General features: G+C 35.9%; 1 protein-coding gene across 5 annotated transcripts in view; it reads right to left on the minus strand.

Moving 5' to 3' along the window:
- The window catches only part of LOC100564881 (tyrosine-protein phosphatase non-receptor type 11), a 96,321-nt gene that overhangs the window by 49,156 nt on the left and 22,938 nt on the right, over window positions 1-24,227 (minus strand). For all 5 annotated transcript variants that reach the window (XR_010001353.1, XM_062965582.1, XM_062965583.1 and 2 more), the window contains exons 2-3: window positions 21,302-21,424; window positions 3,059-3,253 (exon numbers count right to left, since the gene is read on the minus strand). Coding sequence is in view for 4 of the 5 variants with exons in the window: in XM_062965582.1 (XP_062821652.1) it covers window positions 3,059-3,253; window positions 21,302-21,424 (318 nt within the window). In the remaining variant the exon portion in view is untranslated. The remainder of the gene's footprint in view (window positions 1-3,058; window positions 3,254-21,301; window positions 21,425-24,227) is intronic.

A 24,227-nucleotide genomic window follows, 5' to 3' on the forward strand; every position in this document is an offset into this window, starting at 1 on the left:
CAGCAGCAAAGAACTGGTGGGATCACAAACCTGCAAAAGTATTGGAAAATGAGCACGCAAAGATACTATGGGACTTCCGAATCCAGACTGACAAAGTTCTGAAACACAACACACCAGACATCACAGTTGTGGAAAATAAAAAGGTTTGGATCATTGATGTCGCCATCCCAGGTGACAGTCGCACTGACGAAAAACAACAGGAAAAACTCAGCCGCTATCAGGACCTCAAGATTGAACTTCAAATACTCTGGCAGAAACCAGTGCAGGTGGTCCCGGTGGTGATGGGCACACAGGGTGCCGTGCCAAAAGATCTCAGACGGCATTTGGAAACAATAGACATTGACAAAATTACGATCTGTCAGCTGCAAAAGGTCCCCCTGCTGGGATCTGCGCGGATCATTCGAAAATACATCACACAATCCTAGACACTTGGGAAGTGTTCGACTTGTGATTTTCTGATATGAAATCCATCATATCTATCTTGTTTCCTGTGTCATAATAATAATAATAATAATAATAATAATAATAATAATAATAATAATAATAATAATAATAATACAACAGGAAAAACTCAGCCGCTATCAGGACCTCAAGATTGAACTTCAAAGACTCTGGCAGAAACCAGTGCAGGTGGTCCCGGTGGTGATCGGCACATTGGGTGCCGTGCCAAAAGATCTCAGCCAGCATTTGGAAACCATAGACACTGACAAAATCACGATCTGCCAACTGCAAAAGGCCACCCTGCTGGGATCTGCGTGCATCATCCGAAAATACATCACACAGTCCTAGACACTTGGGAAGTGTTCGACTTGTGATTTTGTGATATGAAATCCAGCATATCTATCTTGTTTGCTGTGTCATAAATAATAATAATAATAATAATAATAATAATAATACTTTGTTTATATTTTTATATATTGTATTTTACTATGTTATTCAATTATTTTAACTGTTCTATTCTTATTTTATTGTATTATGATGTACTGGTAGTGATCCTACCAGTTGTGTAAGCTGCCCTGAGTCCCCTCGGGGAGAAGGGCGGGGTAGAAATATTGGAAATAAATAAATAAATAAATTATACCCCGCCACAATCTCCCCACGGGGACTCGGGGCGGCTCACATGGGGCAAGGCTCAACTAGCACAATTTACAAAAACAACAGCATAAATACAATATACAAAAAATAGTAAAACACAGTAAGACAATAAAACAAGAGTTAATACAGCAGTAAATCAATCAACCACCACATCTTCCTCTAAAAACCTGTTTTTCTACTCCTGCCTCTAGATGGCATCTTCATCCTATGACACTCTATTTTAGTACATTCTTGTATATAATGGAACTTGAGCATCAATGGATTTTCATATCCATAGGGAGGAGATCCAGCAAAAACAACGCAGCAGATACCAAGAGCCAACTTATCCTGAAGTCAGGCTTGCAATCTGTCCTGCTAGGGAAGTTTTGGTTGATTTCTCTCATTTCTATCACACAGATAAAGAGCTTATTGGGAGAAGAGTCCAACTTATGCCACAGCTGAAATTATGACTTATTTTATTTGTGCTTTGAAAAGTCCTTAGCCATCCATTTTTAAAGGATGCTTGATAGTTTTGCTGGGTGAACAATTTGTTCTGCAGGGTGAACAATCATTCCTAAGTGGTTCAAAGAAAGAGAGCAGGTTTTATTTTATACTCTCCATGAATTATGTTTTTGTTTCACTGTGTACCAAATTGTAATGGCCTCTGGCTAAACGTCACAAAGATTGGCTTGACCGTTTCTCCCTTGGAAACAGTGGTAACCACAACAGCTCTTAGCAATTAAATGGCCTCTTAGAAATGTCAAGAAACTTCTTCATGGTAAAGTCATTTTTGGTTCATAGCAGTCGCTTTGTTGGCAGGGGAATTGTGACAGTTGTAGCTCAAACTTTTTTTGTCATTCTCAAAACAATCCTATAAGTTATAGCTGCATAAACCTCAAGGACATTTGTGAATGATGCAGACATGTGGCGGGGTTGAAATAAAGTATTATTATTATTGGGTTGTTGTATGTTTTCTGGGCTGTGTGGCCATGTTCCAGAAGTATTCTCTCCTGACGTTTCACCTACATCTATGGCAGGCATCCTCAGAGGTTGTGAGGTCCGTAGGTAATAATAATAATAATCATCATCATCATAATAATAATAATAAGAAGAAGAATCTTTATTTATATACCACCCTATCTCCCGGATGGGACTCAGGGCGGTTTCCAATCATAAAAACAACACAAACATTACATAACAACATAATAACACATTATTAAGCAAAGTAAAAATACAATTATAGAAAGAAATAACACTTACATGACCTGATCAAGGGGACGGGAACCATAAACCCAATATATTAAAATGTATCATTTTAAGTTGGAGAAATCTTATGCAATATATTCAGGTCTGTTGACGCAGGGACTACGAATACACAACACTCACGGGCGCTTAACTCTGTGATGTATTTATAATTGCGACATAGGATTCCAGCCAGCCTTCCCATATACATATACCTCACAACCTCTGAGGATACCTGCCATAGATGTGGGTGAAACGTCAGGAGAGAATACTTCTGGAACATGGCCATACAGCCCGGAAAACATACAACACTGTGATCCCGGCCATGAAAGCCTTTCATAACACATTATTATTATTATTATTATTATTATTATTATTATTATTATTAGTCGGACTCTTCTCCCAAAAAGCCGGGCTGTGGCGCAGGCTGTTGAGCAACCAGCTGCAGTCAGCTGCAATGATCACTCTGACCAGGAGGTCATGAGTTCGAGGCCAGCTCGGAGCCCCGTATTTGTCTTATCTTTGTTCTATGTTAAGGCATTGAATGTTTGCCTTATATGTGTAATGTGAGTCCCTTTCGGGGTGAGAAGGGTGGAATATAAATACTGTAAATAAATATTATTATTATTATTATTATTATTATTATTATTATTATTATTATTATTATTACTTCCCTTTATTCAGACAAATCCAGAGTGCACACAGTTAAGACTTGATCTGGGATGCACACATCCCTACTCACCTTTCCGAGGTGGGATCCTGGCAATTCAGAGGAAACTTGAGCTCAATGATGTTGCTATTCTTCTCCCGCAAGAGACCCTGCTGTTCGGTGTAGTACTGGACCAGTTCAGACAAAGTGGCAAACTTCTCCCCTCCATAGAGGTCATAGTAGTCCCCAGTATTCTGGATTTTGATGTGAGTCACTTCGTCATTCCTCCTGGAGACCAATGGGGTGACGGGAGGCGAGAAAACAAGAATGCCGGATGTTAACAGACCATGATATTCATCATTCTGTATATCAATAAATTGTATATCTTTCACCCAACACAATGCTACCATATTGATACCACTTTAACTGCAGAATCCTGGGTTGTAATTGCAGGAGGTATTTAGTAAAGGTAAAGGTTTTCCCCTGACATTGTGTAGTCGTATATCAATAAATTGTATATCTTTCATGTAACACAATGCTACCATTTTGATACCACTTTAACTGGGAAGACAGTTCCATCTTGTCTCCTTCGGCATCAGCTGGAGGCCCCTCCCTCCAGTAACATGCTATGCTAGTTATATATGTGTATATATATACATATATATATGTGTGTGTGTGTATATGTATAATTGGCATAGCATGTTACTATGCTAATACAGTAGAGTCTCACTTATCCAACACTCGCTTATCCAACATTCTGGATTATCCAACGCATTTTTGTAGTCAAGGTTTTCAATACATCGTGATATTTTGGTGCTAAATTCGTAAATACAGTAATTACTACATAGCATTACTGCGTATTGAACTACTTTTTCTGTCAAATTTGTTGTATAACATGATGTTTTGGTGCTTAATTTGTAAAATCATAACCTAATTTGATGTTTAATAGGCTTTTCCTTAATCTTTCCTTATTATCCAACATATTCGCTTATCCAACGTTCTGCCGGCCCATTTACGTTGGATAAGCGAGACTCTACTGTATATATATATCTATATATATAAAAGAGTGATGGCTTCAAAGCAGCGGACAAAACAACAAAACTACAGGCCGCCCAACCTCAAAATTTGACAACACAACCCATCATTCACGGCTCTAGGTTGATACAACAAAAAGAAAAGAAAAATAAAGTCCTAATTACAGGGAGAGGAATAATAGTTTTTATCCAATTTCTGCCAGTTTGAAGGCTAAGCTCCACCCACTTGGTCTCCTAGCAACCGACTCAGCCCAGGGCACAGGCACAGTTAGGCCTCACTTAGGCCTCTTCCACAGATTATCAGATTTTAACTGGATTATATGGCAGTGTAGACTCAAGGCCCTTCCACATCTATATAACCCATTTATAATCTTATATTATCTGCTTTGTACTGGATTATCTTGACTCCACACTGCCATATAATCCACTTCAGTGTGCATACTAAACATAAAGACAACCATACAACAGACATTCAATACCACCACTAACTCAACAATTTCTCACCAACACCACCAGACAACGCCACAACAACGCGTGGCCGGGCATATAGTATAGTATATAATACACAACTTAATTTATAATATTATATAATATATTGTATATACATATAATATTGATAATATTATAATGTATTACAATTTAATACTGAGAATAATACAATTTAATAATATTTATTATCTATATATATAAAAGAGTGATGGAATCAGGGAACCGGACAAAACAACAAAACTACAGGCCCCCCCAACCTCGAAATTTGACAACACAACCCATCATCCACGCCTCTAGGTTGATACAACAAAAAGAAAAGAAAAATAAAGTCCTAATTAAAGGGAGAGCAATAATTGTTTTTATCCAATTGCTGCCAGTTAGAGGGCTAAACTCCGCACATAGACCCCCTCTATCGTCACTACTTTCACAGTACACAAACAACCAAATGCATACTAAACATAAAGACAACCATACAACACACATTCAATGCCACCACTACCTCAACAATTTCTCACCAACACCACCAGACAACGCCACAGCAACGCGTGGCCGGGCATAGCTAGTATAGTATATAATATACAACTTAATTTATAATATTATATAATATATTGCATATACATATAATATTGATAATATTATAATGTATTACGGTATAATACTGATAATAATACAATTTAATAATATTAATTATATATTATATATTAAATGTAATATTACTAATAAGATTACAATGTAATGATATAGTACAATATAGTAATTTAATGCTAGTATTGTACTATGCTAATAATATAATGTTTTGTATGTGAATGTAATTTTTAAGCTGCCCTGAGTCCCCTTTGGGGTGAGAAGAGCGGCATATAAATGTAGCATATAAATAAATAAACTGCAGAAAACTGGGATGTAATTGCAGGAGATATTTAGTAAAGGTAAAGGTTTTCCCCTGACATTAAGTGTAGTCATATATCAATAAATTGTATATCTTTCACGCAACACAATGCTACCATTTTATACCACTTTAACTGCAGAATCCTAGTATGTAACCGCAGGGCATATTTAGTTTCCCTTGACATTAAGTCTAGTGGTGTTTGACTCTGAGGGTTGGTGCTCATCTCCATTTCTAAGCCAAAGAGCATAGTCCGTAGACACCTCCAAGATCATGTGGCTAGCATGACTACATTGAGCGGTATCTATTGATCTACTCACATTTGCATGTTTTTGAACTGCTAGGTTGGCAGAAACTGGGGCTAAGAGTGGGAGTTTTATGTGTTTATGTGTTTTACGCTGTTGTATATTTATTTATATTGTTTTAATTCATGTACTGTGTTTTTAACCTATGTTTTGTTGGGCTCGCCCCATGTGAGCCGCCCCAAGTCTCTTTGGGGAGATGGTGGCGGGATATAAGAATAAAGTAATTATTATTATTATTATTATTATTATTATTATTATTATTATTATTATTATTATTATGTCACAGCAAACAAGATAGACATGCTGGATTTCGTATCACAAAATCACAAGTCGAACACTTCCCAAGTGTCTAGGACTGTGTGATGTATTTCCGGATAATGCGTGCAGATCCTAGTAGTTTTTTTGCAGTTGGCAGATCGTGATTTTGTCAATGTCTATTGTTTCCAAATGCCGGCTGAGATGATTTATTATTATTATTATTATTATTATTATTATTATTATTATTATTAGAGCTCACCCTGCTCTCCGGATTTTAACCACTGACCTTTCGGACAGCAAGTTCAGCAGCTGAGCGGTTTAACCCGCTCCGCCACCGGGGGCTCCAGTATTTACAATTCTCTAAAATAAACCTCTGATAACCTACCATACTATATATCCCATGGTACTATAGGATTCATCTATGGCGGTATCAAAGTACTACAATGGTGTAGTAAAAAAAATAGTAATTTGAGATGATTTTCAGATTTTTATACTGTATATACTCGAGTATAAGCCTAGTTTTTCAGCCCTCTTTTTAAGACCAAAAAAGCCCCCCTCGGCTTATACTTGGGTGAGGATCCTTATATTTGGGTCAGCTTAAACTTGAGAATATATGGTACATTTATTATTTTTCTCTATTATTGTTGCTACTATTACATTTATTTTACTCTATTATTATTATTATTATTATTATTATTATTATTATTATTATTATTATTGTTATTATTATTACATTTATTATTTCACTCTGATCTTACTATTATTATTGCATTTATTATTTTACTCTATTTATTATTACATGTATTATTTTCCTGTATTTATTATTATTATTACATGTATTATTTTACTCTATTCTTATCAAAAGGACACATAAGCACATTTACATTGAAGAAGATGAGAATAATGATTTGATCAGAGTTGGACAGTCTTATCTTAAATTAGAGCTTGATGTAAATATTCAAAAACATTTAGAATCATAGAATCATAGAATAGTAGAGTTGGAAGAGACCATCCATCATGGGCCATCCAGTCCAACCCCCCGTTAAGAAGCAGGAAATCGCATTCAAAGCACCCCCGACAGATGGCCATCCAGCCTCTGCTTAAAAGCCTCCAAAGAAGGAGCCTCCACCACATTTAACCTACTGATTAATCCATTTAACCTACTGATGCCTCAATTAATGTAATTTTATTGGTATCTACTTTTATTTCTGAAATTTCCCACCCTCGGCTTATATTTGAGTCAATGATTTCCCAGTTGTTTTGTGGTAAAATTAGATGCCTCGGCTTATATTCGGGTCGGCTTATATTCGAGTATATACGGTAATAATAATAATAACAACAACAACAACTTTTTTTTTATACCCTGCCTCCATCTCTCCGAACTGACCGGGAAGGCTAACATGGGGCCAAACCCAAGCAATTACAATAAAACAAAATAAAATACATACAAGACACACGACAACATCCAGTAAAAATACTAGTACAACAACATAGTGAAATATAGTAAATATTGCCGCTTGTTTTACTGTTTTGCTGGGTGGGCTATACACCTGGGTAAATTTATTGATGGATTTTACTTTCTGTCCCAACTTTCTCCCAACCTGGGATCCCAGACCTTTAAAACACAATACAACTATAAAACTTTCAATACACAACTAAATCAAACATCGATTTCAAGATCACAAATTGTGAACAGAACCCCATCTTCTGATAACGCCCTTACTTGCAATCTGATGGTAGCCTAGCAATGTCATTTGATTCAAAGGCCATTTCATGCTGGAGATGCTAAACAAAAATCACACAATATGGCCATTGTACAATTCCGCTTGTCACTTAGCCTGCAGACAACTGCTTCACCGCCCCCCTCAAAAAGTCCTTTGTCCACATATTCAAGAAACTTTGGCAGTAAGTTCCCATTAATCCCAATTCGGGACCCTAAAAACCAAAAGTAGGCAAGAATATTATTTAAAACATATTATAGAGACCCATCGATCACTTATAAAGTTGCAAAGTTTTGTGCGGCAGCTATAAAAATAAGGAAATAGTTTGTGGATGATTTTAGCAGTTTTAACTCACTCATTTTATTACTCATAGACTTTCTGCTTTTCATGTCGTGAATTTTTGCTTTTAATGTTGACACTTTAAAAAAAAAACCCTCTGTTTTTAAACGTTGTGAAGTTTTAAAGTTTTATACTCTTGGTCTGTGAACGTAACAATAACATTAAAAAAATACAACCAGCACAAATTTATAAATATATATTGTATATACATATAATATTGATAATAATATTATAATGGAATACAATATTATACTACTAATACAGTAGAGTCTCATTTATCCAAGCCTCACTTATCCAAGTTTCTGGATTATCTAAGCCATTTTTGTAGTCAATGTTTTCAAAATATCGTGATATTTTGGTGCTAAATTCGTAAATACAGTAATTGCAACATAACATTACTGTGTATTGAACTGCTTTTTCTGTCAAATTTGTTGTAAAACAGGATGTTTGGGAGCTTAATTTGTAAAATCATAACCTAATTTGATGTTTAATAGGCTTTTCCTTAATCCCTCCTTATTATCCAAGATATTCGCTTATCCAAGCTTCTGCTGGTTCGTTTAGCTTAGATATGTGAGACTCTACTGTAATACAATGTAATAATATTAATTATATATTATATATTAAATGTAATATTACTAATAATATTACCATATAATGATATAGTACAATATAGTACCGTATATAAGCCGACCCGAATATAAGCCGAGGCGCCTAATTTTACTACAAGAAAACTGGGAAAACATTGACTCAAGTATAAGCTGAGGGTGGTAAATTTCAGAAATAAAAATAGAAACCAATAAAATTACATTAATCGAGGCATCAGTAGGTTAAATGTTTTTGAATATTTACATAAAACTCTAATTTAAGATAAGACTGTCCAACTCTGATTAAATCATTATTCTCATCTACTTCCATGTAAATGCCCTTGTGTATCCTTTTAATAATAATAGAGTAAAATGATAAATGTAATAACAATAATATCAGAGTGAAATAATAAACGTACAGTATTACTAATAATAAAAATAGAGTAAAATAAATGTAATAGTAGCAACAATAATAGAGAAAAATAATAAATGTAATAATACCAATAAAAATAGAGAAATATAATAAATGTACCATATATACTCAAGTATAAGCCAGCCAGGACCCTCACTCAAGTATAAGCTGAGAGGGGCTTTTTTCAGTCCTAAAAAAGGGCTGAAAACTGGGCTTATAATCGAGTACAGTAGAGTCTCACTTATCCAACATAAACAGGCCGGCAGAACGTTGGATAGGTGAATATGTTGGATAATAAGGAGGGATTAAGGAAAAGCGTATTACACATCAAATTAGGTTATGATTTTACAAATTAAGCACCAAAACATCATATTTAACAAGAAATTTGACAGAAAAAGTAGTTCAATACGCAGTAATGCTATATAGTAATTACTGTATTTACGAATTTAGCACCAAAAATTTTGACTACAAAAATGGCTTGGATAATCCAGAACGTTGGATAAGTGAGACTCTACTGTAGTAATTTAATGCTTATATTGTGCTATGCTAATAATATATTGTATGTTCATTTGTAAGCCGCTCACCCTTCGGGGTGAGAAGAGCGGGATATAAATGTAGTAAATAAATAAATAAAATAAATAAAAGCCAAATAGCATAAAATGTCACATACATCACACTGATGTGACGGTGTTTCATCCCTTTTTAAAAATATTTTCTATTAATTTATCAATAAAAATGTATAAGTTTACATTTTCCTCATTTTACAATATCTTAAACATATCATGTTGTATACAATCAGACAGTAAAAATAATCAAAACATCTTTAAACATATTTCTTATCAGTTTTAGATTTTTCCCATTACATCTTTACTACATATCTCTCTACTACACCCTTTTATCTACTTATACAGTAGAGTCTCACTTATCCAACGTTCTGGATTATCCAACACATTTTTGTAGTCAATGTTTTCAATATATCGTGATATTTTGGTGCTAAATTCATAAATACAGTAATTACTACGTAGCATTACTGCATATTGAACTACTTTTTCTGCCAAATTAGCTGTATAACATGATGTTTTGGTGCTTAATTTGTAAAGTCATAACCTAATTTGATGTTTAATAGGCGTTTTCTTAATCTCTCCTTATTATCCAACATATTCACTTATCCAACGTTCTGCTGGCCTGTTTATGTTGGATAAGTGAGACTCTACTGTACATAATTTTATTTATTATTATTATTGTTATTGTTATTATTGTTATACCTTTCTCCCTTCTTCCCTTCTCCTTATTTTGTGCCACCTTCCCCAGGACCAACCACACCGATATGACGGTGTTTCATCCCTAAATGGTGGTGCAATAGGTTAAACCCCTTGTGCTGGCAGGACTGCTGACCTAAAGGTTGCCGGTTCGAATCTGGGGAGAGCGGATGAGCTCCCTCTGTCAGCTCCAGCTTCCCCTATGGGGACATGAGAGAAGCCTCACAAAGGATGGTAAAACATCAAATATCTGGGATTCCCCTGGGCAACGTCCTTGCAGACTGTCAATTCTCTCACACCAGAAGTGACTTGCAGTTTCTAAAGTTTTAAAAAAACTTCTTTTTTTGGAACTGCAGAATTTGTCGAGCTTGCCTTGCAGTTAAGATGGAAATGCAGAGCAGTGGAATCCCTTGGTTTATTATCATCCACCCCCTTTTAAACAATAAGATTAGGATAGGGGCCTTTCCTGACCCAACTCATCCATCAAGCGTCTGGCGTCTGGGTGAGCTCAGCAGGCAGCTAGCCTCTAAGTGCCTTTAAAATGCAATTAGCCTTCCCACTCAGGAAGGCTACCCAGGACAGAGCAGGGCCAAAAGGGACTCTTTGCTCCCCTAACAGCCAAATGGAATTAACCCCTCAAAGGATCGCTTTGCTCCTATGACCGCCTCACCCCCCCAAAAACTCTGGATTGCTATGCTATATTTTCTTTTTCCTCTTTGATGAAAGCAAACCTACACTATGCAAGATATATCTATCTATCTATATCTATATATATATAAAGGTAAAGTTATTTGCGCTGTGACTATAACAACACAACTATGCACCCCAGAAACACCAAACTTGACAACACAACGCAAAAGCCTTGCCTCAAGGTTCATACAACACAACCAAACCCCCAAAACGGAACCGGGACCCGCAAAACCCCAAAAAACACTATAATAAGAAAACAGAACAATATAATCTCTAAAATCAGGACAATAAATACAAATCAACACTCACCAGACAGGAGAATTCCAGACAGAAAACAATCAGACCCAGCTAACACCTCCCAACAAAGGATTCCCTCAACCAGGAAACAGCCAGGCCTCGAACCTGCAAGACCATTCAATGCTAATCGAGGTAACTAATTCCAACATTCATACCATGTTTCCCCGAAAATAAGACAGTGTCTTATATTATTTTTTACTCCCAAAGATGTGCTAGGTCTTATTTTCAGGGGATGTCTTATTTTTCCATGAAGAAGAATTCACATTTATTGTTGAACAAAAAATGAACATTTATTCTATACTGTACAGTAGTTGTCATCACAAACCAACATAGCCAAACCAGACAAACTGTGACTTCTGTCAAGAATTTCTTGATACAGTAGAGTCTCACTTATCCAACATAAATGGGCCGGCAGAATGTTGGATAAGCGAATAAGGAGAGATTAAGGAGAAGCCTATTAAACATCAAATTAGGTTATGATTTTACAAATTAAGCACCAAAACATTGTGTTATACAACAAATTTGACAGAAAAAGTAGTTCAATATGCAGAAATGCTACGTAGTAATTACTGTATTTACAAATTTAGCACCAAAATATCACGATTTATTGAAAACATTGACTACAAAAATGCGTTGGATAATCCAGAACGTTGGATAAGCGAGTGTTGGATAAGTGAGACTCTACTGTACTATCATTATTTCCATATACAACTGGTATGTACATTTACCAATCCTGCATGCTATGGTGTTTTGCTTGATGGGCGCCGGGCATGCTTCCAAACAAAAACTTTGCTAGGTCTTACTTTCGGGGGAGGCCTTATATTTAGCAATTCAGCAAAACCTCTAGGTCTTATTTTTTGGGGATGTCTTATTTTAGGGGAAACAGGGTACTTCCTGCATTCAGACTATTCATTGCTATTCGACCTGGCCAACCAACAATTCCACAAGGTAGAAAGCGGCCAGGCTTCCAAGCAGCAAGACTATTCACTCCTGTTCAAGCAGCCCAACCAGAATATACCCTACATCAGGGGTCCCCAAACTAAGGCCCGGGGGCCGGATGCGGCCCTCCAAGGTCATTTACCTGGCCCCCACCCTCATTTATAATATAATATTTTTATATCAGTTTTAATAATATAATATATTGTATATACATATGATATTGATAATACTATTATAATGTTATACAATATAATACTAATAATAATACCATATAATAATATTAATTATATCTTATATATTACATATAATGTTACAGTATAGTGGTATAGTTCAATATAGTAATATATAATGCTAATATTGTTCTATGCTAATAATATAATATATTGTATGTACATACAGCTGCTCTGAGTTCCCTTCGGGGTGAGAAGGGTGGGATATAAATGTAGTAAATAAAGGTAGTAAATGAATAAATAAATAATTTTGGACTTAGGTTCGCCCAAAGTCTGAAATGACTTGAAGGCACACAACAACAACAACAATCCTAATTAACCTTTCTCATTGGCCAGAAGCAGGCCCAGACGTCCTATTGAAATCCTGATAGGTTTATGTTGGTTAAAATTATTTTCATTTTTAAATATTGTATTGGTCTTTCATTGTTATTGTTGTTGTTTTGCACTACAAATAAGATATGTGCAGTGTGCATAGGAATTTGCTCAGTTTTTTTTTTTCAAATGATAATTCGGCCCCTCAACAGTCTGAAGGATCTGCTTTAAAAGTTTGAGGACCCCTGCCCTACATGGATAACCCTCAGGTTTGTAAGCCATCAGGCCACTCCATCTCATTCAACCAGCCCAAGCAAGGAGGCCCCTATATAGAAACTGCCCAGGCTTAGAAGCACAAAGGCTATTCAGTGCAATTCCAATTGGCCACAGCAAGGCGTGGCAGGGCATAGCTAGTCTATACATAAAAGGGTAATGAAATTTCGGCCTAGGACAAAACAACAAAACTACACACCCCAGAAACACTAAACTTGGCAGCACAATCCCTCATCCATGCCTCTACGTTCATGCAACAAAAAGAAAAGAAAAATAAAGTCTTAATTAGAGGGAGAGGAATAATTGTTTTTATCCAATTGCTGCCAGTTAAAAGGCTAATTTATTATTTATTTATTTCCATCATTTCTATGCCGCCCTTCTCACCCGAAGGGACTCAGGGCGGCTCACAATCTGGCAAATTCAATGCCGGTATACAGTACAAAAATAAAACATAACAATTAAAACAATTGATTTAAAATAATCCAATAAATACATTTAAAACAGTACAATAAAAATACTTAATCCATTCGTCCACATAAACCTTGCACGTAAACCTTAATCCGGACCGAGTTATCTAATCTCTGCCCACTTGGTCTCCTAGCAACCCACTCAGCCCAGGGGACAGGCAGAGTTAGGCCTCACTTAGGCCTCTTTCACACTCCCTATAAAATACAGATGATCATATTTGAACTGGATTATATGGCAGTGTAGACTCAAGGCCCTTCCACACAGCTATATAACCCATTTAGAATCTTATATTATCTGCTTTGAACTGGATTATCTGGACTCCACACTGCCATATAATCCACTTCAGTGTGCATTTTATACAGCTGTGAAGAAGGGGCCTCATATAATCCAGTTCTAAGCAGATAATATAAGATTATAAATATAATATGTAATAATTACTGTGATATAATAATACAGAACAATATAATCTCTAAAATCAGGACAGTAAATAAAGAGCAACACTCTGAAAGCATAAGCCACAGCAATGCGTGGCCGGGCAAGGTGTGTGTGTGTGTGTGTGTGTGTGTGTGTGTGTATATATATATATAAATAATGCATTGGAAGTATGATACTATTTTTTAAATTCTGGAAATTGTACTGAGGGATATCAAATGCATCCCGTGCTGTGAAATATAAAAATGCCCAAATATTCCATTGATGGACGACACAATCAGATGTTTGCAATAGGAAAAAATGGATTTTTGCTTTATTGTAGGATAGGGAAGCCTTTTCTAGGCGGAATTAGGGACATTGCAATTTACATTGTATATGTCCTTTGATGCAATAAACATTCATTTCCCATTGGTGTCCTTCTTTTAGCGGTGGCTGCTTTATAGTTTGTAATTTCTTAGCACTGTTAGCTACATTGGGGATTTTTGTAGCACTGAGTAAGGTACAAACATTCATAAATAATATTATAATACAGTAGAGTCTCACTTATTCAACACTCACTTATCCAACTTTCTGGATTATCCAACACATTTTTGCAGTCAATGTTTTCAATACATCGTGATATTTTGGTGCTAAATTCGTAAATACAGTAATTACTACATAGCATTACTGCATATTGAACTACTTTTTCTCTCAAATTTGTTGTCTAACATGATGTTTCGGTGCTTAATTTGTAAAATCATAACCTAATTTGATGTTTAATAGGCTTTTCCTTAATCCCTCCTTATTATCCAACATATTCGCTTATCCAAGCTTCTGCCGGCCCATTTAGCTTGGATAAGTGAAACTCTACTGTATATTACGACTTCTGCTAGAATTGTTTTCGCTAGAGAATGGAAACAGGAATCAGTCCCAAAAATTGAGGAATGGGTGGAGAAGATAAGAGAAATAAAGGATATGGATGAATTGACTTTTTTGTTGAAGAAAAATACAGGCAAGATAATGAAAAGAACGAATTGGGACGATCTTCAGGACTATGTGGATAATTTGAGAAAATGAAGATTACGAGAGACAATTTTGCTATTTTTTTTCTCCTTAGCAAGAAAAAATATTAAGAAAATATTATCCAAGAAGATGGAATGGAAGTCATTTTTTTTTTGCTTTTTGTTTTTTTGTGTGTGGGTATATTTTTGTAGATTGTAGACCAGGGGTCCCCAAACTAAGGCCCGGGGGCCGGATGGGGCCCTCCAAGGTCATTTACCTGGCCCCCGCCTTGAGTTTTATAATATAATATTTTATATCAGTTTTAATAATATAATATATAGTATATACATATAATATTTTAAAATATCATAATGTTATACAATATAATACTAATAATAATACCATATAATAATATTAATTATATGTTATATATTACATATAATATTACAGTATAGTGGTATAATTCAATATAGTAATATATAATATTAATATTGTGCTATGCTAATAATATAATATATTCTATGTACATACAGCTGCTCTGAGTCCCCTTCGGGGTGAGAAGGGTGGGATATAAATGTAGTAAATAAATGTAGTAAATAAATAAATAAATAAATAATTTAGGCTCGCCCAAAGTCTGAAATGATTTGAAGGCACACAACAACAACAACAATCCGAATTAACTTGACTATCTCATTGGCCAGTAGCAGGCCCACACTTTCCATTGAAATCCTGATAGGTTTATGTTGGTTAAAATTGTTTTCATTTTTAAATATTGTATTGTTCTTTAATTGTTGTTGTTGTATTGCACTACAAATAAGACATGAAGTGTTCATAGGAATTTGTTTGTATTTTTTTTTCAAATGATAATTCGGCCCCTCAACAGTCTGAAGGACTGTGGACCGGCCCTCTGCTTTAAAAGTTTGAAGACCCCTGTTGTAGACTTTTATCTTTCTCTCTTTTCCCTACTTTTCTATACCTTGGTTGTTCTCACTCCTTCAATGTAGTATATATATAAAAAAAGAATTACGAAGAACAAGATACAAATAGTTATCTACCAATCCCGTTCATGGCACTCTCTCTACTTGCAGATGTGGAAAGCATGTACTTTATCACTGAACTGTAGCCCTTCCCCAAATGTCATGTCCCATTAGCATCTTTCATTCGGATGTTACCCGGATGGCGATCTGGGCCACTGAATCTCCGCAACGTCTCCTTTGGACTTCTGCCAAATCCATTAGCAGCTAACAAGGCAAGAGCCATTGTACATGGGGCCACGCCTGGAAATAACCGGCTGAACATTCATCTGTTTCTCCGACTTCTTTTTTTTATAAACCAGAACATCTTTAAATGCTAATAAGGTTACATTTTTGACATGTTGGGTTTGTTTCGGGGTGGCCATTGGCTCTTTTAAGTCTTTTTAAAAAGCGAACTGACACATTCATAGCATAGTAATAACAATTCACAGATCACTTGTAATTTTGTCTGATGCAAATGTGGTGATACACAAACCACCACAAAAATCTAATGTTAGCATAAATGCTAACACTTCCAGTCATAGGCAGAATGACTTTATGTGGCCACAGAGGGATGGAGTGTGAAATTACAATGTACAAACGCATGTGAAAATCAGTCATGGTCCAGGGATCTAGTCACCGGCAGCTGGTGGCTCCATAATATTGAGGCGATGAATCTGCCTGGGGTTGAGTTCAGACTTTTAAAGGAATCCAATGGTGCTCAAAGGAAAATTTCAGCACCTTGGATAACATCTGTAAAGTCTCAACTGCTGGGCCCAGCATCCAAGAATGTCTGCTTTTCGTTTTTAAACGTGCAAAGCTTTCAGCCCTTAGATAGGTTAGAAGCTATGTAGGCAACACTCCACTGTATTTCACTAGCCAAAAACTAGTGCCAAAGACTCTTAGAAAAGAGATAGAATTCTGGAAAGAAATACATAGGAATATACAGAGAATACTTCAAATTAAGATCAGTTTAGACCCCAAGTTGCTCCTCCTGGGTAATTCCAAAACGTAATCTACTTTCTGGATTGCCCTCGTGTATGTATGTGTATGTGTGTGTGTGTGTGTGTGTGTATATATACAGTAGAGTCTCACTTATCCAACGTTCTGGATTATCCAACACATTTTTGAAGTCAATGTTTTCAATATATCGTGATATTTTGGTGCTAAATTCGTAAATACAGTAATTACTACATAGCATTAATATGTAATGAACTACTTTTTCTGTCAAATTTGTTTTATAACATGATGTTTTGGTGGTTAATTTGTAAAATCATAACCTTTTTTGATGTTTAATAGGCTTTTTCTTAATCTCTCCTTATTATCCAACATATTCACTTATCCAACATTCTGCCAACCCATTTATGTTGGATAAGTGAGACTCTACTGTATAAAAGGGTAATGAAATTTCGGCCTAGGACAAAACAACAAAACTACACATCCCAGAAACACTAAACTTGGCAGCACAACTCCTCATCCATGCCTCTAGGTTCATACAACAAACAGCTCCAGGTACTCCAGAAAACGGCCAGGTTTTGAGGCTGCAAGGCTATTCACTGCTATTCCACCTGCCCAACAAAGGATTCCCATAAGCCACAGCAACGCGTGGCTGGGCAAAGCTTATATATGTGTGTGTGTGTGTGTGTGTGTGTGTGTATACCTAGACTATCAAAAAATGGAGGCCCTAACAATGTTTGGTGTAGCCTATCTGAAACCCTTACCCTATTAGAAAATCAATACCCCTCCACAAAGGTCCTTCTGTATATTTTACCTAAAGTTGGAAGTCCGAATGTGAAAATTATCCTAAAGGAGACTAACAGTAAATATATAGATTAAACAACAACAAAGCTACAACTAAAATACCGTAATTCAAATTCAAATATTGCAAGTCAATTTGGGATTGGGAGGAATTACAAAAACAAAAAAAAAAACAAAAAAAAAAAACAGGTTGTTGTATGTTTTCCGGGCTGTCTGGCCATGTTCCAGAAGTATTCTCTCCTGATGTTTTGCCCACATCTATGGCAGGCATCCTCAGAGGTTGTGAGGTATGGAGAAACTAAGCAAGGAAGGTTTATATATATCTGTGGAAAGTCCAGGGTGAGAGAAGAACTCTTTGTCAGTTGGAGGCCAGTGTAAATATTGTAGTTAATCACCTTAATTAGCATTGAATAGCTTCATCTCCTGGCTTCTTCTTGCTAATTAAGGTGATTAACTACAACATTCACACTGGCTTACAACTGACAAGAGTTCTTCTCTCACCCTGGACTTTCCACAGATATATATAAACCTTCCTTGCTTAGTTTCTCCATACCTCACAACCTCTGAGGATGCCTGCCATATTAGATATGGGCGAAACATCAGGAGAGAATTCTTCTAGAACATGGCTAGACAGCCTGGGAAACATACAACAACCCTGTGATCCCGGCTATGAAAGTCTTCGACAACACACACACAAAAAACCCCCAGCACTGACATTAGACTAAAACCCAAATAAGCAGCAATCAGACTTCAATGGTTGATACATCTTCCTCCTTTCACAACAACCCTGCGAGGCAATGAGTTGGATAGCTATGGAGGGGATTGACAGCCCTTTGTTCCCACAACAGACAACTTCTTTCTCTGTTCCTTCCTTCCTGCTCCCAAAGCCAAAATTAGAAGGCTTCAGTCTTTCTAAAAAATACCCTCTCCTCTGTCACTGCGAGCCAAAAACCCTCCGGCATTTTATGAAAAATGGACAATCAGATCCATTTAGCTGGATATTTCCCACAAAGCTGTACCAGAATACAGATATTTCATTACTCTCCAGCCCTCTCTTCCATTGCATCCCAAACATCTCAGCTTGGCATATCACAAAAATTTCTATACAGCTTGCCTATCTGGTAATTTTGCGGACAAAATCAGGCAAACCTGTCCATGCAAAGGAAACTAAATATTTCAGCAGGAAATGATCCCAATAGAAGTTGATACATTAAGGAAGTCAGGACCCAAGTTGGGTTATTTGATGACTGCTGACCGCCATGAAAAGCATTTGCCAAATTTTGGCCCTGGTAGTCCAATCTGAGTGCATATGACAAACATCTAGTCGCAGCCAAAACAGTCCAGATTTTATTCTGAACTTTAAAGGTTGTTTCAATGTGCAGAATTAGTTTTGTATGGCTGGGCTTTGGCACTTTAAATTGACACGAGATGCATCAAACACCTATATTTATTTATTAATATATATTATTAATAATAATTAATATATTAATAATAATATATATTAATAATAATATTTATATAATATAAATAAAAGGGGGCCCCTAGTGGCACAGTGTGTTAAAGGGCTGAGCTGCTGAACTTGCAGACCAAAAGGTCCCAGGTTCAAATCCCGGGAGCGGAATGAGCACCCGCTGTTAGCCCCAGCTCCTGCCAACCTAGCAGTTTGAAAACATGCAAATGTGAGTAGATAAATAGGTACTGCCTCGGCAGGAAGGTAACAGCACTCCATGCAGTCATGCCTGTGGCCACATGACCTTGGAGGTGTCTATGGACAACGCCGGCTCTTCGGCTTAGAAATGGAGTTGAGCACCAACCCCCAGAGTCGGTCATGACTGGACTTAACGTCAGGGGAAACCTTTACCTTTACCTTAATATATATAAATAAATAAAATTTATTAAATAAATATATAATATAATATAATATAATATATTCTTTTCCCTATTGTTCCCTGCCTTCTCTTCTTTCCTCTTCACCTTCTCCTGCTCATTTCCTCTTAAATTCTCCATCAAAGTGCCAAACGCACTTGTTTTGACACTTGTTTCAAATAGAAGCAAAGGAGCTGACCCTGTAACAGTAGATCTAGCCAGGTTCTTCCTTTCTTTCCCCTACCTGCAAACCATCCATATAACCAAACAAAATCAGATCAATTAGGATCAAAACACACTCCATTTACCATTTTGAGTGGCTTGCCATCCTTCATAAGTATTTCAAGCACCCTCCTTAACAGTTCCATTTTTCTACGGCTGGCCGGAGGCCCAAATACCTCTTAGGGAAGCGCAACAACGCCAATTCTTGGCCTTTAAATTATTTACAGAGATCCGGCTACAGTTGTTAAATGGATGCTCTTATTTTTTTTTTTCCCCTGAAGCAATAATGCTAAACACTGGGAGGATTCGGAAACTCAAAATGAGATGTTTGGAGCAGGCGTCCCTCCGTCCCTCTTTCTCATATCATAATAGAACTCAGCAATATCAAATGAAGTTACATTGGTAGAAATTTGGTACAGATCAAAAAGGACATACAATTCTATGAATGAAGCAGGCTGCTCACATAGTATTACTGCATTCATATGTTCTCATTCTCAGACACATATACTATATATACTCGAGTGTAAGCCTAGTTTTTCAGCCCTTTTTTAAAGACTGAAAAAGCCCCCTCGGCTTATACTCGGGTGAGGGTCCTGGTTGGCTTATATTTGGGTTAGTTTATACTCGAGAATATATGGTACATTGATTATTTTTCTCTATTATTATTGGTATAATTACATTTATTATTTTTCTCTATTATTGTTGCTACTATTACATTTATTTTACTCTATTTTTATTATTATTAATACAGTTATAATTTCACTCTGATATTATTATTATTGCATTTATTATTTTCCTGTATTTATTATTACATGTATTATTTTCCTGTATTTATTATTATTATTATTATTATTATTATTATTACATGTATTATTTTACTCTCTTATTATTAAAAGGATACATAAGCACATTTACATTGAAGAAGATGAGAATAATGATTTGATCAGAGTTGGAAGTCTTATCTTAAATTTGAGCTTTATGTAAATATTCAAAAACATTTAACCTACTGATACCTCAATTAATGTAATTTATTGGTATCTGTTTTTATTTCTGAAAATTACCAGTCTCGGCTTATACTGGAGTCCACGTTTTCCCAGTTTTTTTGTGTACAATTAGGCTTATATTCAGTGTCTTATATTATTTTTTTACTCCCAAAGATGTGCTAGATATTATTTTCAGGGGATGTCTTATTTTTTCATGAAGAAGAAATCACATTTATTGTTGAACAAAAAAAATGAACATTTATTATATACTGTACAGTAGTTGTCATCACAAACCAACATAACCAAACCAGACAAAATGTGACTCCTGTGAAGAATTTCTTGTTACTACCATTATTTCCATTTACATTTACCAATCCTGCATGCTCTGGTGTTTTGTTTGGCGGGCGCCGGGCATGCTTCCAAACAAAAACTTTGCTAGGTCTTACTTTCAGGGGAGGCCTTATATTTAGCAATTCAGCAAAACCTCTGCTAGGTCTTATTTTTTGGGGATGTCTTATTTTCAGGAAAACAGGGTAGCTCTAGTTATTTCAGTGACTTTATCCTTTAATTAAAGTTTAGAGACCATACCTGACTGATAGCGTAAAGTCTCCTGGGTTGCTTTTACTGGGCCGGGCCAAAAAGCTCCCATGGACGCCTCTGGTGAGCAGCAATTTCTCTGCTTCGATTCCATTGATGTTCGGATGAAACCACCTGGAAAAAAGACAAAGATTTAATAATCTTATGAAAACTGGATGGAACCTCTGAAACCTTAGGCTTTGGGGTTGAATCTGGCCTTCCTGGAATCTAAATCTATTCCTTCCACAGGCATTACACACCCGTCATCCATTACATTATTTTTTATTACTTAAGAAGGCGTCCCCGATGGTGCAGTGGGTTATTTATTTATTTTCATTTATTTATTTATTACAATATTTATATCCAGCCCTTCTCACCCAACAGGGGACTCAGGGCGGCTTACAATAAAACGCATATATAAAAATTGTACAATACACTACAAATCAGTTAAAAAATTAAACCACTGAGTTGCTGAACTTGCTGACCGAAAGGTCAGTGGTTTGAATCCGGGGATAAGATATTCCACTGATGGTATATCACACCAAAAAAACTTGGAATTATGTACAAAAATATTAAAAATAAATGTTGGAAATGTAATTCGCAAGAGGGAACTTACTTCCATTCCTGGTGGTCATGCTTAGAAACAACTAAATTTTGGAAAGAAGTCCGCAAAGACACACACACACACACACACACAAAAATTTAGAAAAAGAATTTCTGATGAAGCCAGAATTTTATCTATTAGGTCTAGGAGAAAGTATAACAACATTTACCGAGAATGATGATGTTATTTTTACTTATATATCAACTGCCGCAAGGATAACCTTTGCTTGACAATGGAAATCGGATAAAATACCAATAAAAGGCCTCTGGTTAGAAAAGCTTGATGAAATTCACGACATGGATAGATTTACATATTTAATGAAAGAAAACAGAGGCAAACCAATAAAGATGACTTACTAGAAAAAAATGAAGCATATAGAAAAGTAGCAACAGATTGAATGAAACAAAAAGGAGAATCCGGTGAATTCAAATTACGATGGTGACCAACAAACAAGAAAAGACAATTAAACACTTAAATATAAGCACGAAAAGTAGAAAACGGAAGACCAAAACAAACTCTACCCTCATTACCCTACCCCAATTAACCTTCCCTTTGAACTCCCTTCTTCTTCCTTTTTCTCCTTCCTTCTTTCACCTATCCTTTTCTCTTTTGTCTTCCCCACTTTTCCTCTTCCTTTCCCCACTCATACCCACCCACATTTTTTTATGTAAGCACTTAACATTTGAATAAAAAGCAAAAAAAATAATAAAAAATAGGTACAGCTCCGGCGGGAAGGTAACGGCACTCCATGCAGTCATGCCGGCCACATGACCTTGGAGGTGTCTATGGACAGCGCCGGCTCTTTGGCTTAGAAATAGAAATGAGCACTAACCCCCAGAGTGAGACATGAGTAGACTTAATGTCAGGGGAAAACCTTTACCTTTACTAAAATGTAGCAGAAAATGTTTCATTCATAATGTGTTAAGTCAGCTATTCTAAATAACAACATTTATGAGCTACTATGTGTCACTAAAAAAAATCCAAAACAATGAATAACCATTTGCTTTTGAACAGTTACATTCAACACAGGAGTATATGTGGATGTTTGTTTGGATTTGATGTTTTTATATAATTTTGTTTGACTACATGTAGTTTAATTTATTGATGTTAGGTTTAATTTACTGTTGTTAGACTTTAAATTGATGTTAGGTTTTAATGTTATTTATATATGTGGGGTTTCTCTTGGATTTTTATGTCAGCATTTGTTTGTTTATGGAGACATTGAATGTTTGCCATTGTATGTTGGAATCCGCCCTGAGTCCCCTCAGGGAGATTGGGCGGAATACAAATAAAGTTTTATTATTATTATTATTATTATTATTATTATTATTATTATTATTATTATCCGCCTTTTGGTGTCCCCCTCGGGGAGAAGGGCAGGGTAGAAATATGTGTATAATAACTATAACATATTATATATACATATAATATTCATAATATTATATTGTAATACAATATAATACTAATAATACAATATAATATTAATTATATATTTTATTTTACATGTAATATTACTAATAATATTGCAATATATTGATACAGTACAATATAGTAATTTATTACAAGTATTGTACTATGCTAATAATATAATATTATATGTAAATTTATTTTATAAGCCGCTCTGAGTCCCCTTTGGGGTGAGAAGGGCGGCATATAAATGTAGCAAATAAATAAATAAATAAATAAATAAATAAATAAATAGAAATATTGGAAATAAATAAATGGAAATAAATATCTGCAGGAAGGAAATTAAGTTGGAGCAAAACAGCCCCAGATGGCCATTTCAAAGTCTTTCTCCAAGTGTCTGGCCCACAACCAAGCTAACAACATGTTTAAAATATATAAATATAATAGGGGATAAGGGCTCTACGCTTAACTTCTCAATGGAGCAAGGACAAAGCCGATCTGGAAGTTATCCAGGACTAAAAAAACTCTCCCAATTTCAATTTCAATAGACAGCAAACACATGTTTTAAAGATTTATAGTGCCCAACTTCACAGAAACTTGAAACAGCTTCCAGCAATGAAATAAATCTACAAAGTTAGCAGTGAATCTACTAGCAATGTCTACAAGAACGGAGGGCTTTTTCGCAACACGTGCAAGCCCTGCTTCTCTAAATATCTCACCCACAGCAGCTGGGAGAACGAGATAATGAGGTTTGATGATGCTTAAGGACAAGACTATGTTGGATTAATGTTCATCATGAATTAATGTTCTGGTGGACTGAAAAGCTGTAATGAAGATTGAATGCAAGGCGCACAGTCTGCTGTTCCCGGAGAGCTGTGGCTCATCAAGTGCAAACTGCTTGAGCTTTTTGAAAATGCTGGATCAGTA

This window comes from Anolis carolinensis, unplaced genomic scaffold (assembly GCF_035594765.1).
Source record: "Anolis carolinensis isolate JA03-04 unplaced genomic scaffold, rAnoCar3.1.pri scaffold_15, whole genome shotgun sequence".
In the NCBI taxonomy this organism is placed as follows: domain Eukaryota; kingdom Metazoa; phylum Chordata; class Lepidosauria; order Squamata; family Dactyloidae; genus Anolis; species Anolis carolinensis.